At 43.4% G+C, this 16,868-nt stretch overlaps 1 protein-coding gene across 1 annotated transcript in view; it reads right to left on the minus strand.

Moving 5' to 3' along the window:
* The window catches only part of ITGAL (integrin subunit alpha L), a 430,397-nt gene that overhangs the window by 89,814 nt on the left and 323,715 nt on the right, over nt 1–16,868 (minus strand). Inside the window, exon 22 of the mRNA XM_030209478.1 lies at nt 11,825–11,904. Within this exon, the coding sequence (XP_030065338.1) occupies nt 11,825–11,904 (80 nt within the window). The remainder of the gene's footprint in view (nt 1–11,824; nt 11,905–16,868) is intronic.

Below are 16,868 nucleotides of genomic sequence, written 5' to 3' on the forward strand. Positions count from 1 at the left end.
TAAAAGACATAAACAACTGGGCGGACTGTCTGAGGGGGCTTGTCCGCTCCACGTAAAAAGTGCGCAACTTGCTTTCGCCAGGGCTTGTAAGATGAGGGAGAAAGAATGTTGGCAAGACAATTGACTGGATCAGATGGTACTCCGATACCACCGCCAGTAAGAACTTTGGCTGCATGCGGAGAACTACCCTGTTAAGATGAAAAGTAAGGTAAGGCGCTTGAGCTACTAGAGTCTGAAGCTCACCGACCTTACGAGTTGAAGAAACAGCCACCAAGGAAAACGACCTTCCAGGTCCAATACTTCAGATGGCAGGAATCCAGTGGCCCGAATTGAGCTTTCAGCAGCTGGATGAAAACGACGTTGAGACCCCAAGATTCTGGAGAAGGATTGATAGGGGCTTTGACCGAAGCATAAGAGCCAACTTTCAAAATTATTGGGGGTGCTAAGCCCAACAGAAATAACCCCCCCTAGACACATACAAGGAATTCTCTCAATATTGGGGGAGAAGTAAACCTCTCATGAAGTGGACAGCTAAAGGCTGACCTTCTACACGTTGATGATAAGCACTTATTGCACGAAGATGAACACTGACAGAGTTGGTCTTGAGACCAGACTCAGACAGGTGTAGAAAGAACTCAAGCAAGGTCTGTATAAGACAAGAGGCAGGATCTAGGGCCTTGCTGTCACACCAGACGGCAAACCTCTTCCATGAAAAAGAATAACACCTCTTCGTGGAATCTTTTCTGGAAGCAAGCAAGACTCGGGAGACTCTCTCTGGAAGACTCAACGAAATCCACACTCTCAACATCCAGACTGAGCCAGAGATTGGAGGCTGGGATGTAGAAGTGCCCCCTCGTTCTGCGTAATGAGAGCTGGAAAACATTCCAACTCCAGAAGAAGAGGGAACCATATCTGACGCGGCTAGAAGGGAGCAATCAGAATCATGGCTCCACAATCTTGCTTGAGAATCAGCAAAGTCTTTTCCACCAGAGGTATGGGAGGATACGCATACAGAAAGCCTGTCCCCCAATGAAGGAGAAAGGCATCCGATGCTAGCCTGCCGTGAACCTGCAGCCTGGAACAGAACTGAGGGACTTTGTGATTGGACTAAGTGGCAAAAAGATCCACTGAGGGGGTGTCTCACTCCCGGAAGATCTTTCGAGCTACAGCCATGCTCAACAACCATGACTGTAGCATTATCCTGCTCAGCCTGTCGGCCAGACTGCTGTTTACGCCAACTAGATAAGTGGCTTGGAGAAAACATGCCGCGTTGGCGGGCCCACCGCTACATCTGCATGGCATCCTGACTCAGAGGGCAAGATCCAGTACCCCTTTGTTATCGAGTACATCGCAACCCGATTGTTTGGTTGAATTAGAATAATTTGGTTGGATAGCCGACCCCAGGAGAGATGCAACCTTCGCCAGCAGCTTTTGTGGCTGAGGAAGTTGGATGGGACGCCCCAGAATCAAATTGGAGAGAATTGACCACCTCTGAAGGGAATTCCGAAAACTGGTGAACAGTTGGGTCACATCCTCTAGATACCCTGAACCTGATACCACTGGGAAGCTAGGATGCACTGAGCGGATGTCATGTGTAAATGTGCCATGGGAGTTACGTGAACTTTGGAAGCCATGTGCCTAGAAGTCTCAATATTTACTGAGCTGTAATCTGTTGAGACGGGCAATCATTGGGATAAGGGAACACATGCACTCCCAGTCCATGAAGAGACGCTGCAACAACAGCCAGGCACTAGGAAAACATACTCTGGATGCAAACTGGGTATAAGTATCCTGTAAGTCCAGAGAGCATAGCCAATCGTTTTCCTGAAGTATGGGAAGAAGGATGCCCAGGGAAAGCATCCTGAACCAAATATCTGTTTAGGCCCCTTGTATCTGTGATGGGACGCAACCCACAAGGAAGCACCTGGAATAGAATCTCAACCCTTCTTGCCCTGGTGGAACGGGCTCGACTGCATTGGCGCTGAGAAAGGCGGAGAGTTCCTCTGCAAGTACCCACTTGTGATGGAAGCTAAAGGATTAAGCTCCCAATGAGCAATGTGGAGGGTTTGATTCCAGATTGAGAATGTATCCTAACCGGACTATTTGAAGAACCCACCGGTTGGAGGTTACAAGAAGCCACCTTTGGTGGAGAAAATTTAAACCTCCCCCCGACAGGCAGATTGACCGGTATGGACATTTTTTTTTTTTATGGTGGCTATGCTGAATTGGAGCCAGTCAAAAACCCGTCCCTGGTTTTTGCGGAGTAGCTGCAGGGGCCTGATTAGGTGCACGCCGTTGACTAGAACGAGCGTGCTGTGGCATAGCCTGAACCGGCTGTCGAGAAGCAGGAGTATACGTACGATCCCTTAAGGCACAAGGAAAACTTCTCTTCCCTTTAAAGAACTTCCGAGATGAGGAAGTGTATGCACAGAATATCTACAATTTTTTGCTGAGTCCCCTCCTCCAGGTGAAAGGCACGCAGTCATGAGAGTCTGCGCATCACTATACCCTGAGCAGAAATCTAGATGTTACATTACAAGTGTCGAAAATGCCCCTGGACAGGAACCTGCGACACACCGTGTGCTACCTGACCACCTGGTGAAAAGGTTTAGCCTGCTCCGGTGGGAATGCTCGTAAAGATCTGGCAGGACTCGATTTTGGACGCGATAATGCCAGCCTGGTACGCCGTTCTCCCAAAAGAGGCTAAGGATGTATGCTCTGGCCCCGGGGGCGCCGAAGCAAGGTTTTAGAACTCCTATCTGTTCTGAGAGCAGAATCCACCACCGCAGAATCATGAGGTAACTGAGGCCTAATGAAACTGGGTTCCCCGTGGATCCGATACTGGGATTCAGTCTTCTTGTATCATGTGGTAGAAGACTTAGGTGAAGATGGATAGTCCAGGACCTCGAGCATCTGGGGCCTTGGGCTGATTCACAATCTCCACTGTAATGTGTCGAGACAGATAGAAGATCTAGAGAATTCTCAGCAGAGAAAACCCCATGACCTTCATGTTCATCAGATGAGCCATCATTGAATTGAGCTAACAACTCAGACAGAGCAGCTCAGATCCAAACCCGTCCGACATGGAGGCGCGGTAACCTCTACGACAGGGTCGAGAAGTTGACTCTCCAGACGACTCCAGTGAAGGAGAATCGACCCAGTAGGCTGCGAACACCAATACCGGAGGCAGCATCGGTGAAGGAGATCTAATCCCAGGTGAAAAGCTAGATGCCGCAGGAGGCGCTAGCACCAATGGCACCCGATGGTACCCATGGTACCGAAGCCGAGGGCAGAATCTGGAAATGCTGGGGAATCGATACCAGACTGCCAGATGACTTGTGTGTCCATAACAGAGATGGGACCGATGGTACCGATAGTACCCATGGCACCGACGGTACCGATGGTACACATGGTACCGATGGTACCCATGATACCCGGTACCGATGGTATCCATGATACCTGGTACCAATGGTACCCATGGTACTGATGGTACCTGGTACCGATGATAGTCATGATATCTGGATTCGATGGTACCTATGGTACCGATTATACCTGGTACCGATGATACCCATGACATCTGGTACCGATGGTACCCGTGATACCTGGTACCGATGGCACCGACGGTACCGATGGTACACATGGTACCGATGGTACCCATGATACCCGGTACCGATGATACCCATGATACCCGGTACCAATGGTACCCATGGTACTGATGGTACCTGGTACCGATGATAGTCATGATATCTGGTATCGAGGGTACCCATGGTACCGATTATACCTGGTACCAATGGTACCCATGATACCTGGCACCGATGGTACCTGGTACCGATGGTACCCATGATACCTGGTACCGATGGTACCCATGGTACCGATGATACCTGGTACCGATGGTACCCATGACATCTGGTACCGATGGTACCCATGATACCTGGTACCGATGGTACCGACGTCCGATGCCAGGATACCTCCATAACAGAGGAAGCAACGCTCTCGGCACCGACCGACGTCTGATGCCAGGATACCTCCATAACAGAGGGAGCAAAGCTCTGGGCACCGATGGTACTGACGTCCGCCGATGCGCCCAAATGACCTGCAAAGCAGGAGGCGCCGAGGCAGGTAGAGACCCACTCGATGCATCACTGTACCCAGCGTGCATCGGTCTCTATCGGACTCAAAAATTGATCTCCTTTGGGCATCCCTGGCAAGTAGCATACGTCTCGTCATTTTGAGACACTACTTGCACTTCTCAGGGAGATGATCCGGCCCAAGACACGTCCGCTGATGCGCCCGAATGACCTGCAAAGCAGGAGGCGCCGAGGCGGGTGGAGACTCACTCGATGCATCCGGTTGCAGCGGGTACAAGGCTTAAAGTCAGTGGTGTGCTGGAGCAGGCTCTCACAGCTCTCGAGAGCCATTTGTTAAGTTTTTAAGAATTTTGGGACTTTAACAAATGGATCCTAAAATGTGGGCTTGGCCTCCTGAATTCTCTTTTAATTTACTGGCGAGAGAGAGCCCACAGATAACAATTTATCAGCACACTCTTCTTTAATAAGAAAAAAGAAAAAAAGAAACTTATAAAGAAATACCTATAAGTTTTGATTCTCATTTCAGGCACAGCCCCTTGTGACTCTGGCAATTACTTAACCTTTCCTTGCCCCAGGTACAAAAAGTACCTGTATATGTAAGCCACAATGAGCCTGCCATGAGAAAGTACAAATGGAAAAAATAAAGAACACCCAAAAGGGTAAAATAAAAAAGAGATTTAACTCCAAGGACCTGAAGAAAACACGAAGCATTAACGAACTCCGTGTCTCCTCAGACGTGGAAAAAGAAGAACTGAGGGGCGTGTCCACACGGCGAGCGGGAAGATGTGTGCGCACATGCGTGGTGCGATCGCTCGTGCGACGGAACGCCGTTAAAGAGATTTTTAGATTTTGCTTTAAAATCCTCCGGGGCCGACGTGACGTCACCCACTTGTGAGAATATCAGCCTGCTTGTCTTCGGAGAATGGAACAACCCCCCCCCCCCCCCCCCCCATCCATTGTAACATAGTCTATAATGGCAGATAAAGACCTGTATCCAGTCTGCCCAACAACATAAACTCATTATACATGGTATGTGATACTTTATATGCCTACCCGAGTTTGATTTGTCCTTGCCATTTTCAGGGCACAGACTGTAGAAGTCTGCCCAGCACTATTCTTGTACTAAAATTTCTGAAGTTAACATTGAAGCCCTTAAAATTTACACTCCAGCCAATCCATATCTATTCAGTCATGATCAGGGCACAGAATGTAGAAGTCTGCCCAGCACTGGTTTTGCTTCCCAATTACAAGTGTTGCCACCCAATCTCCACTAAGATTCCATAGATCCATTCCATTCCTTCTAAACAGGATTCCTTTGTGTTTATCCCACACATGTTTGAATTCTGTTACCATTTTCATCTCCACCACCTCCGCGCGAGGGCATTCCATGTATCCATCACCCTCATCATGAAAAAATACTTCCTGACATTACTCCTGATCTGCTCCCTTCAACCTCAATTCATATCCTCTAGTTCTACTGCCTTCCCATCTCCAGAAAAGGTCTGCTTGCGGATTAATGCCTTTCAAATATTTGAACGTCAGTATGATGTCACCCCTGTTTCTCCTTTCCTCCAAGGTATACATGTTCAGGTCGGCAAGTCTCTCCTTGTACGGTTTGCAATGCAAATCCCATACCATTTTTGTAGCTTTCCTTTGCACCGCTTCCAGTCTTTTTACATCTTTAGCAAGATACGGCCTCCAAAGCTGAACACAAAACTCCAAGTGGGGCCTCACCAACAACTTGTAGAGGGGTATCAACATCTCCTTTCTTCCTCTCTATGCAGCCTAGCATCCTTCTGGCCATGGCCGCCGCCTTGTCACATTATTTCTTCACCTTCAGATCCTTGGACACCATCACCTCAAGGTTTCTCTCCTGAGTCAAGCATACTAATCTCTCCCTTCCTATCCAGTATCTTTCTTTTGGGTTTCTGCAACTCAAGTACATCACTCTGCACTTCTTGGCATTAAAGTTTAACTAAAATTACTAATTAGGGGATAACTCTTTTAATTCCAGAGTCACTTTTAATATCTATTACACAAAGACTCCAGTATTTTTTTCATATCACAAAAACGTTTTATTGTATTGCAATGCCCACTAACCTCACCAGCACTGCTACCTAATGTTAAAACCTCACACATTCATTCCTCCACTCACCTTGCACCACCTGTATTTGAATACAAAACAACTGGTTTTACATTTTAAACTGCATACTTATGCTGTTTCTTATTTTACATATGTTTTACCATACTTATACATTATATCATGCACAAATGATCAGAACTCAGTCCTGCCAGCTAGATAGTCCTTTTCCTACAGACGCCATGCCTTCCGCTTGGACGCTGTAAAAGTGTTTCCACGTAAATGCTGGATGACTGCTCTTCATGGAAAAACAGTGTATGTCTATTGACCCTCCGTTGGCTGATTAAATACGCCACCTCCAATCATCTGTATGAATCACAATACAAGTGCTGTGTGCTCGATGACTAACTCAACAGTCCACCATATCTGTTTCATATTGTGCCCTTCTCATTGTTTCTACTCCCTCCAGAATATCCACTCTATTGCCTATCTTCGTGTCATCTGCAAAAAGGCAAACCCTTCAGCAATATCTCTCACAAATATATTAAACAGAATCGGCCCCAGCACCGACCCCTGAGGAACTCCACTGCTCTCCTTCCTTTCCTTCGAGCAGATTCCGTTTGCCACCACACTCTCCCACCTCTCAGTCAACCAGTTTCCTATCCAGTTCACCACTTTGGGTCCTAAGTTAAGCCCTCTCAGCTTATTCACAATTTTTCTGTGGTGGACTGTGTCAAAGGCTTTGCTGAAATCCAAGTAGATTACATCTAGCACATGTCCTTCATCCAGTTCTTTGGTCACCCATTCAAAGAAGTCAATTAGATTTGTTTGGTCTGGATATTCCTTTGGTAAAGCCATTTTGCCTTGGATTCTGTAACCCATTGGCTTCTAGAACTATTCTTTCTTTCAGCTGCGACTCCATTATTTTTCCTACCACCGATGTGAGACTTACTGGCCTGTAGTTTCCCACTTCTTCCCTCTCTCCACTTTTGGGACCACATCTACTTGTCTCCAATCCCGCAAAACTTCTCCTGTCTCTAAAGATCTATTAAATATATCTTTAAGAGCTCCTGCCAGGACATCTCTGATCTCCCTCAGTATCCTGGAATGTATTCCATCTGGCCCCATAGCTTTGTCCACCGTCAAATTCTCGAGCTGTTTATAAACACTTTCTTCTGTAAATGGCACAATATCCACTCCATTCCCAGATATTCCTTCAGCAGCCGACTGTGGTCCTTCTCCAGACTTTTCCTCTGTGAACACCGAAGAGAAGTAATTATTTAGCATGTTGATTTTATCCTCATCTCTCTCCAAATAGCTATTCTCAGGGCTATAAGTTGGATGTTTTGGTCTAGACCTGCTTTATTAAAAAGTAAGCCACAAAAGAGTGCCCTAAATGACCAGTTGACCACTGCAGAAATAATGAATGACACCCCCTTACTCTGTCAGGGGTCACTGACCTCCTCCCACCCCACAAAGATGTAAATTAAACAGTACATAGCAGCTTGTATGACAGCTTCAAATGGTATGGTCAGTCCTATTAGAGCAGCAAGCAGGTTCCTGGAATAGCTTAGTGGTTGGTGCATTTCACTGCAGAGACGGTGACTCATGACCCATAATCCAATATAGCTATTACACTTGTGGTGGAAAGTGTCAGCCCCCCCCCCCAAAAAATAAAAACTCAGACCTACTGTACCCACATATAGGTGACACCTGCAGCCATGAGGGCTATTGTAGTGGTGTATAATTGGGTACAGTAAGTTTTTTGTGGGTTTTGAAGGGCTCACCATATAATATAAGGGGGTGATGGTGAAATGTGTACATAGGACCTTTTATGTGAAGTCCACTGCAGTGCCCCCTAGGGTGCCCCACTGCTCTGCTGGGTAACTGTGTGGTAGGTCCTCCTATATTTCCAATGGCTTGATTTTGTGTGTTTTTCACATGGATTTTTTTTTGTTTGAAAATGGTCCAAAAAGATAGACATACTAAGCACAACAGCGTCTAGGAAATGGTCATTTTCAAAGAAAAAAAGATAGACGTTTTTCTGGTTTGAAAATGGTCATTTTCACTATTTGATTTTTTGATGTTTTCAGCAAAACATTCACAGTCGGATTTAGACGTCATATCGAAAATACCCCTCCATGTAACTTTGTAAGTATATGTGCTTTCAAAATGAGTACCACAATATCACGAAGCAACCTGAAATTATAGCTGAAATGAATCACAACCACACTATGAAAGAGAGAGGAAAAAAGACCTTGGAGCTCATACTATTCTATAAATATGAATATATCTTACACGGTGCGTATTTACTGGTGCATATCACTGGCACTTAGGCATACACCCTTATGCTGACTCTATGGTTGGTGTAAGTACTTACACCTAAGTGAATACACATATCTATCCTGTTAAGCTAATATTTTATAAAAGAAAGTAGACACCTGTGTTTCTTTATAGAATAGGCTCCTGGTGCCCTTGTGCCCTCTGGGTGCCTAATTATAGATATCCAGTTATAAAACTACCTTCAAAGATACTACTATTCATGCTTAAGTATTTCAGCAAAATGTTAGTGCAAATTTAGCACACATGCACGTGCAAATTAAGAATGTTGATAGAAATTTGGATTAAGAGTGTGCACGAGAAATAATATGATGTGTTATCCACCACACTCTAGTTAGAATGTGTCCACTAAGACCTAAAATGTAATACCTAAATTTTACATTTTCTTTAAAAGGCTTAATAACAGGATGCACTTAGAGTTAGAGATCATAGAGTTATGAATGCCACAGAGTACCCTTAGTCAAGCTGTATGTTTCAAAGAATCCTTAAATAAACAGAAGCTAACAACTTCTACATAATTATTGCAGTTGTCTGGGTCTTGTGCATCTGAGTAAGTGGAACCAACATTTCAGCCGTCATGCTGTGGCTTTCTTCAGGGTAGGTTGTGAAGTCTGCAGTTATAGTGGGTTCTCTATATATAGGTCTTTATATATAGTGGGTCCTCAAATCTGATTGGCTAGGGTTTGAGGTAGGTGGCTTCCTCAGGAAGGAAGGAGATTTCGGCAGGAAATTGAGGGGGAAAGTCCATTGGTCACAAATTTGAATTTTGGAAGGAAAGTTTGTTGGTCAGAATTTTAAATTCTGGCAGGAATGAGGCTGGAAATTCATTGGGACAGTTCTGCTTCTGGAGGGGGAAGGAATTTTTGTAGGTCATAATCTAAAACTTTGGGAGGGGTGGGGGAAGCAGACACTAAATTTACACTACATTACTTTTTGAAAGAGTAGTTGTCATGCTTTGTTTAGGATGAGCCCTTTGTTTCCATTGAAGTTATTAGATTGTCTTGCTATTTCTTTTGCTTCTTTGATTCTTCTTGGGCACCAATGATCTTCTTTCTCCAACATTTGTGTGTCCTTGGAGAAAGAAGATCATTGGTGGCCGAGAAGAATCAAAGAGGCAATAGAGACAGGAAGACACCAAGTCCCTCTTGTTGTTCTTTGATGCAGTAGGAGATTTTAGGTTGGGCCTATCAAGTTCCTCTTTCTGTTCTTGCTGGAGTTGGAGGTATGGTGATGGGATAGAGCTGCCTAGTCCCTCTTGTTGTTTGGCACATCTACTGAATTCTCTGTTGTTAATTTTACTGCACACAACTGAGTACTACCAAAGCAGTTTACATATTATATACATGTACTTTCTCTGCCCCTAGTGGGCTCACAATCTAAGTTTTACTCTTCTGGAATCCTTTCAGGTACTTATCACCTGGTTTGGCCACTGTTGGAAACAGGATACTGGGCCTGATGGACCTTTGGTCTGAACCATTATGGCAATGCTTTTGTGCTTGTAACAGCATTTTTAACCACCTATAGTATCCGTAATGTAGAGGCGGGAAGAACAGAACAGACAGCACCAAATTAATCAACATATAAGATCACTAATCATTGAATTACACCTTGAAATTTGTCTGGATTTAAATATAGCTTTAATTGGTAAACACTGCATAACTCGAAGAAAACATTTTTTTACAGTAGCTTTCATTTACTAAGTCACTAAAAAACTGGGGTACATTGTGAGCCCAAAATGAATAGGTATGTTTGCTGCAACAATTCTGCTTAAATAATAATTTGGTTTTACCAATACTTAAAGCAAGTTTATACTCAGACATCTGTGAAAGCCAGGCCATTCTGCCTCCCAAGAGCTGTGTACTTTCCTTAAACAGATTCCCCAGATCTGACCAGTCTGAGAATGGGAAGCTAGGTCCAAAATTGAATTCAACTCTCTTATGCAGCAAAATATTAGTTTATAAAATATTACACTGGTGAACCACACTATCTTGTTTCACCATTTAATTCCTATGCATAAACCCACCCTCCCACTCTGTCAGACAGTCAAAGTAATGCTTTGATGTTTCTCTCATATATACTATCTGCTACCTCATTTGCTTATTTCCGATCTGAGGAAGAAGGGCAACCTTCGAAAGCTAATCAAGAAATGTATTAAGTTATGTCCAATAAAAAAGGTACCATCTTATTTTCTTTTCCATGTTTTATTTTATTTTATTTCTATTGATAACCTTTAAGAGTGGACTAACACGGCTACCACACCTCTCTACCATTTAATTCCCAATGCATCCAATCACGATTTGAAGTCTTCTGAACAAAATTTGCTAATTGTTCCTTCTTTTAGGTTTGTTTAGACCCTATCCTCTGAATTCTGTAAAAAGCGCAAAATATTGTGTGTGCAAATTTGGACATGAAATTTAATTGAATAACAAACTAATTAGCACCGATAATTGACTTTTAACCAAGCAATTATTGGCACTAAAAAGAATTAATTAAAATATTCATACCTAAATTTTATGTGCAAGTGAAAAAGGGGGGGGGGGGGGCACAGAAATGGGAGGGTCATGGGTGAATTGGGAGCATTCCTTTCAGTTACATGTATAATTATAGAATAAGTTGGGATCTGAACCTAATTTAGATATGAACATTTTCACCAAGTTTCTACTGGTGTAAATGGCCGCACTTAAATGTAGTCATAGTTCCTGGGCATAAGCACTATTCTATAAACCACACCTAACTTTAAGTACAGTTTATAGAATAGTGCTGAGCGTTTTTTTTCAGCAATTAATTTTTAGGTACCATATCTAGAATTTAGTCTTACTTGTGCCATAGCACCCATTCTTTGGAACAATCTGCTTTTGTACCTCAGATTGGAGCAACCTATTCAAAAATTTAAGACTGGCCTTACAACTTTTTTTTTTTTTAACAAAGGTTCCTAGATTCTTAATTCTATCCATTTGTATGTAATTTTTGTTTGGGAGGGCATCAGCAGGAGCAGTGATCCCTGGGACGTTCAACACTGGTTTTTATTTTTGAATTTTATATTGCTTTTGTCTCTCTGAACTGCATCTTTCATATTTTGACTGTAACTTCCTTTCCTTTTATAATTTGATAATTTGATTCTATTTTATTTATATTTGGTCTTTATTTTAATGAATATCTATAATTGTATTTTTATGTAAACCACCTAGATAGTTCACTAATAGGAGGTATATTAAAATAAATCTGAAACGCATTGCTGTCGGCAGGCTGTCAGACTAGCCATTAATACACTGTGACTTATGTATTGGAGACAGTAAGAGGAACAGACTTCTTCTACCTGCTGACCCAAGCTCTCATATCCAGAAAGTCTTCCCAGGAACTGTTTGTAAGCACATCAAACATCAGATGAAGCACAGCCTGATACAGGAAAAAAATGAGATACTATGAGGACACAAATTCTTAGAAAATCGAGACAGGCATTTATTTTGGCTGAGTCCTAAATGCATCACAAACACCTGCAATTTAATTGGCCGACACAACATGAGTACCTTATATCGATACATATGTATGTGTATGTGTCAACTATACTGAGTGTGGCGAGATGATGTCCATTATCCCTTCTGAGTCCACGTGAATGCATATATGTGTTATGGCATGGGTGTAAATTGATTAGTTACAGAACATTACATGCAAGCCCCCTGAAGACTTTTGCTGCTGTGTTTGTGAGACAAAAATAGAAGTGGCTGCATTCACACTGAGGGATTCTGCTATATGGGGACCCTAATATATATTGAGGAAGCACTAGTAACTGGTTCATATAACTTACATGAAACACCTATCACTGTTACAGTATGTTAAGTTTGTTTCTCCCTGCAAAAGCCCTAATATATATTGAGGAAGCACTAGTAACTGGTTCATATAACTTACATGAAACACCTATCACTGTTACAGTATGTTAAGTTTGTATCTCCCTGCAAAAGCCTGCTAACTGCCTAAGCAAAAAAGTTAAAACAGGTGGGGGTATTTTTACAAAGCTTTTTCCGCATGTCAAGAATGTTTAATATATGGCAAAATGCACTTACAAAATTGTGTGGAGTTTACATGTGTGAAATCTAGTTGCATAGAAAGACATGCAGACATTCCTGGGTGCATAGTTTGGGTAGAGCTGGGGTGAAGTTGTGATATATACATATATTTTATAAAATACATGAGTACATGCATATAGTGGAATGGAACGGCTGTAAAGAAGATATAGCTACAAGCTAAGTACTAGCTCATTTTTTCTAAGAATTTAAATAAATACATTAACTAAAGACTTAAGGGAGGTTTTTAAAGCCAAAGATGATGTTGTGAACTCTGTGAAATGTTGGGCTTGGAGCCTTAAAATGAGTCAATTGAGGCTTTTTCCTTCCGTCTTAGATGATATATATAAAAACATAAAAATTAAAAAAAACTCATTACTATATACTCATTTGAAGAGGATTGTGTTTAAGCAGGTATATGATATTATCATCCTCGTGAACCCCTGGTAAAAGTATTATACATGCATATAGTACACACATGCATTTACACTTTCATCAAAACAGGTATAAATTTGTGCAACAGGATTTGGAGGCTCCTGGGGCTGATTCTAGGTGATTATTTTATAAAGGCACATGGGCACCTATGTTGCTATTATTAAATAGATACGTTTTGCAACATTTCACATAGGTGCCCTGTTATAAAATCAGGTTCACAGTGTGTGTGATTGACAGAGACTGCTGTTCTGCAGCCGCCTAGCCAGACAGCTGATATAGGGCAGGCCCAAGCTCAAAGTGGGTGGGCCATAAATTTCACCTCCGCCCCTCCCTGCAACGAAAACAAAACCATAATTTGATTTCCACCGCCCCTCCTGGCACCCCTCCTAAAGTAAATGAAATAACTGCGCTGTCAGGGATCCCCAAGCCCTGCCAGCTGAAGACCTCTTTCCCACTGAATGAACTTATATCTTGGTCAGCTGGCACTATCTGCTGCTTCCATGTATGCTCAGTTTCGAGCATGTGTGAAAGCTGAGCATGTATGCAGGGTGGGGGGGGGGGGGGGGGAAGGAGGGCCTGCAGCTGGCAGTAGAGACTCGGGGACAGTGCTGGCAGCCACCGAAGATGTAAGTTTGTTCATTGGGGAGGAGGTCTTCAGCTGGCAGGGCGAAGGGAGAATAAATTTTGGGTGGGTCTGAGCCCAATGTGTTCTGTCTGGTTAGCCCTATCGAGCTGAGAAAGAGCTTTTGACTTGTGATGGGGATCTGATTGGGTCACAGAACAGTGTTCCTGTCATAGGAGCCAACTTTTCAAAATAATTGGGGACACCAAAAAATGACAAATGGTGTTTTGGTCCATTTCACCTGCTTCTGGGGAATAAACAGTATCTGGCATCTCTTTTAATTCTTTCCTTCAGGGGTCAAACTTAACCCAGGGAACTGCAGCCTGTGTCCTTTCTGTCTCTTCTCTCTTCTTCCTCTTTAGCTCCTTCATATAATGCCTTTTGCCTTGTCTCCTTCATATAATGCCTATGGGTTCAAATCCAACCCTTTTCATTCTAAGGAGCTGGCTTTTAAAAAGTCTGATGTCCAGATGCTAACATGGATTTGGGTGTTTATCAGCATAGGAATAAATGGGTTACCTCATTAAATGCCTGAAAGATTGAATCATGCCAATATAAGGCTTAATCTTCCAGTCTTAGTGCTAAAGAGGTGCCCAAAAAGGCCTGGCAAGGGCAGCAAGAATGAACTTTATCTAGTGATTTCAGGTCACTCAAGATTCTAGTTATCTGTATTCATGTGATTACTGGTATGGGGAAGGACAAATCAAAGATCATCAACATGTGATCAGTCCAAGAAAGTGAAATAGCGGTAACAGTGGTCAGTGAATCAACTGAAATCCTCAAGGTAAACAAGAGATCAATGGTCTAAACACCTGAATGTGTTGGCGTATTGACCCACTGAGAGAAATCTGTGGCTTCAATCAAAAGGAACTCTACCTTTGGTAACATAGCAACTTAGTAGGTGAGAGCAGATAAAAAGACTTGTATGGTCCATTCAGTTTGTCCAACAAGATAAACTCATTACATATGGTATGTGATACTTACTATGTATACCTGACCTTGATAAGGACAAATCAAGGTCAGGTATACATATTATACCATTTTCAGGGCACAGACCAAAGAAATCTGCCCAGCACTGGCTTTGTTTCCCAATTACCAGTGTTGTCACCCAATTTCCGTTAAGCTTCTGTGGATCCATTCCTTCTAAACAGGATTCCTTTCTGTTTATCCCACTCATTTTTTAATTCCATTACCATTTTCATTTCCACCACCTCCCACGGAAGGGCATTCCAAGTATGTATCACCCCCTCCATGAGAAAATTACTTCCTGACATTCCTGAGTCTGCTCCCCTTCAACCTCAATTCATGTCCTCTAATTCTACCACTTTCCCATCTCTGGAAAAGATTTTTTTGCAGATTAATACCTTTCAAATATTTGAACATCTGTATCATATCACCCCTGTTTTTCCTTTCCTCCAGCATGTTCAGGTCAGCAAGTCTCTCCTTGTAAGTGTTGTAATACAAATCCCATACCATTTTTGCAGCTTTTCTTTGCACCACTTCAAGTCTTTTACATCCTTAGCAAGATACGGCCTTCAAAACCAAACACAATACTCCAAATGGGGCCTCACTAATGACTTTTCCAGAGGCATTAACACCTCCTTTATTCTGCTGGTTATACTCTTCTCTATGCAGTCTAGCATCCTTCTGGCTGGGGCCACCGCCTTGTTGCATTGCTTCTTCACCTTCAGATCCTCGGACACCATCACCCCTAGGTCCCTCTCCCCTCCTATCTGGTATCTCTTTTTTTGGTTTCTGCACCCCCTCAATCGGTATAATTGAAAGCTGCTTTTTTGATAGCATCGCCGCTTTCCCGATAATGGAAAAAAAAAACCCTGGCGATAAGCAGTATTTCACCGGGTTTACTTGGTCCTTTTATTTTCACGACCAAGCCTCAAAAAGGTGCCCCAACTGACCAGATGACCACTGGAGGGAATGGGGGATGACCTCCCCATACTCCCCCAGTGGTCACCAACCCCCTCCCACACTAAAAAATAAAATTAAAAACCTTTTTTGCCAGCCTGTATGCCAGACTCAAATGCTGTACCCACCTCCATGACAGCAGAATGTGTTCTATCCTCCTACAGCCTTTCCCTGGTTGTGAGTGTGACACCTTTTCTGTTAGGTGCACTGCAAAGTCACATCAGCAATGCATTGTGGTGGGTGTAGGGTACTGGGCTGTACTCCCATGCTGCTTTTCCCCCTGCTAACTGGGTCAGAGTGTGCCCTGTTTTACTTCCGTTAGTCCATGAGGTAGTGGCCATTTTTGTCAGCCAGTTTTAGATCCCTTTCATGTGTTAGCCACGTTAGAGAACTTAGTTATTACCTTGAATGTGGCTGAAAGAGGGCATTGTACAGCATTCTGCCAGCTCTGACCTACTGCTAATCTCAATACCAGGGAGACTCTTTGCCAGTGGGGCACAACCTCTGATCTGCAGTTAACTGTGAGTAAACGTGCTTATTCAAATAAAGGACTTTTTCAAAGAAATTAGTCTTCAGGTGTCAACTGGTGTGCCAAGCTTATACAGCAGCAACAAGTCCTAGAGGCCTGCGTGTATGCAGGTCCCTGGAGCACTTTTAGTGGGTACCGCAGTGCACTTAAGGCAGGCGGACCCAGACCCATCCCCCCCTACCTGTAACACTTGTGCTGGTAATGGGAGCCCTCCAAAACCCACTGTACCCACATGTCTACGGTGCCCAGTTGGTGTCCTGGCATGTCAGGGGGGACCAGTGCGCTACAAATGCTGGCTCCTCCCATGACCAAATGGCTTGGATTTCGCCGGGTTGGAGATCGCCTGTAGTTTTTTCCATTATCGCTGAAAAACAAACCTGGCCATCTCAAGCCTGGTGAAATCCAAGCCATTTGGCCAGGCTAAACTGTATTATCGAAAAAAAAATGGCCGGCCATCTTTTTTGATAATACGGTTCCGGCCAGCTGTGGCGCCGCCGCCACAATAGATCGCCGGTGAACTATTTGGCCGGCGACGTTCGCTTATGCCCCTCCACATTATATTTGTATCTTTATAAAATGGCTGCTCCTGCTGTATGAGCCGGCCAATACATATGCACTTCTGCAAATATTTTTTAAAAGGCTCTGTATAGGCAGATAATTTTCTAAAATACCATTGGAACTGAACACGTCCTCACCCAGATATCTCAATTCCAATCTCTACATTCTATGTAATGGCCACAAATCTACCCTGCATTCCCATTTCTTTGTTTATATTTGTAGACGCACATTA

The sequence above is a fragment of the Microcaecilia unicolor genome, chromosome 7 (assembly GCF_901765095.1).
Source record: "Microcaecilia unicolor chromosome 7, aMicUni1.1, whole genome shotgun sequence".
In the NCBI taxonomy this organism is placed as follows: domain Eukaryota; kingdom Metazoa; phylum Chordata; class Amphibia; order Gymnophiona; family Siphonopidae; genus Microcaecilia; species Microcaecilia unicolor.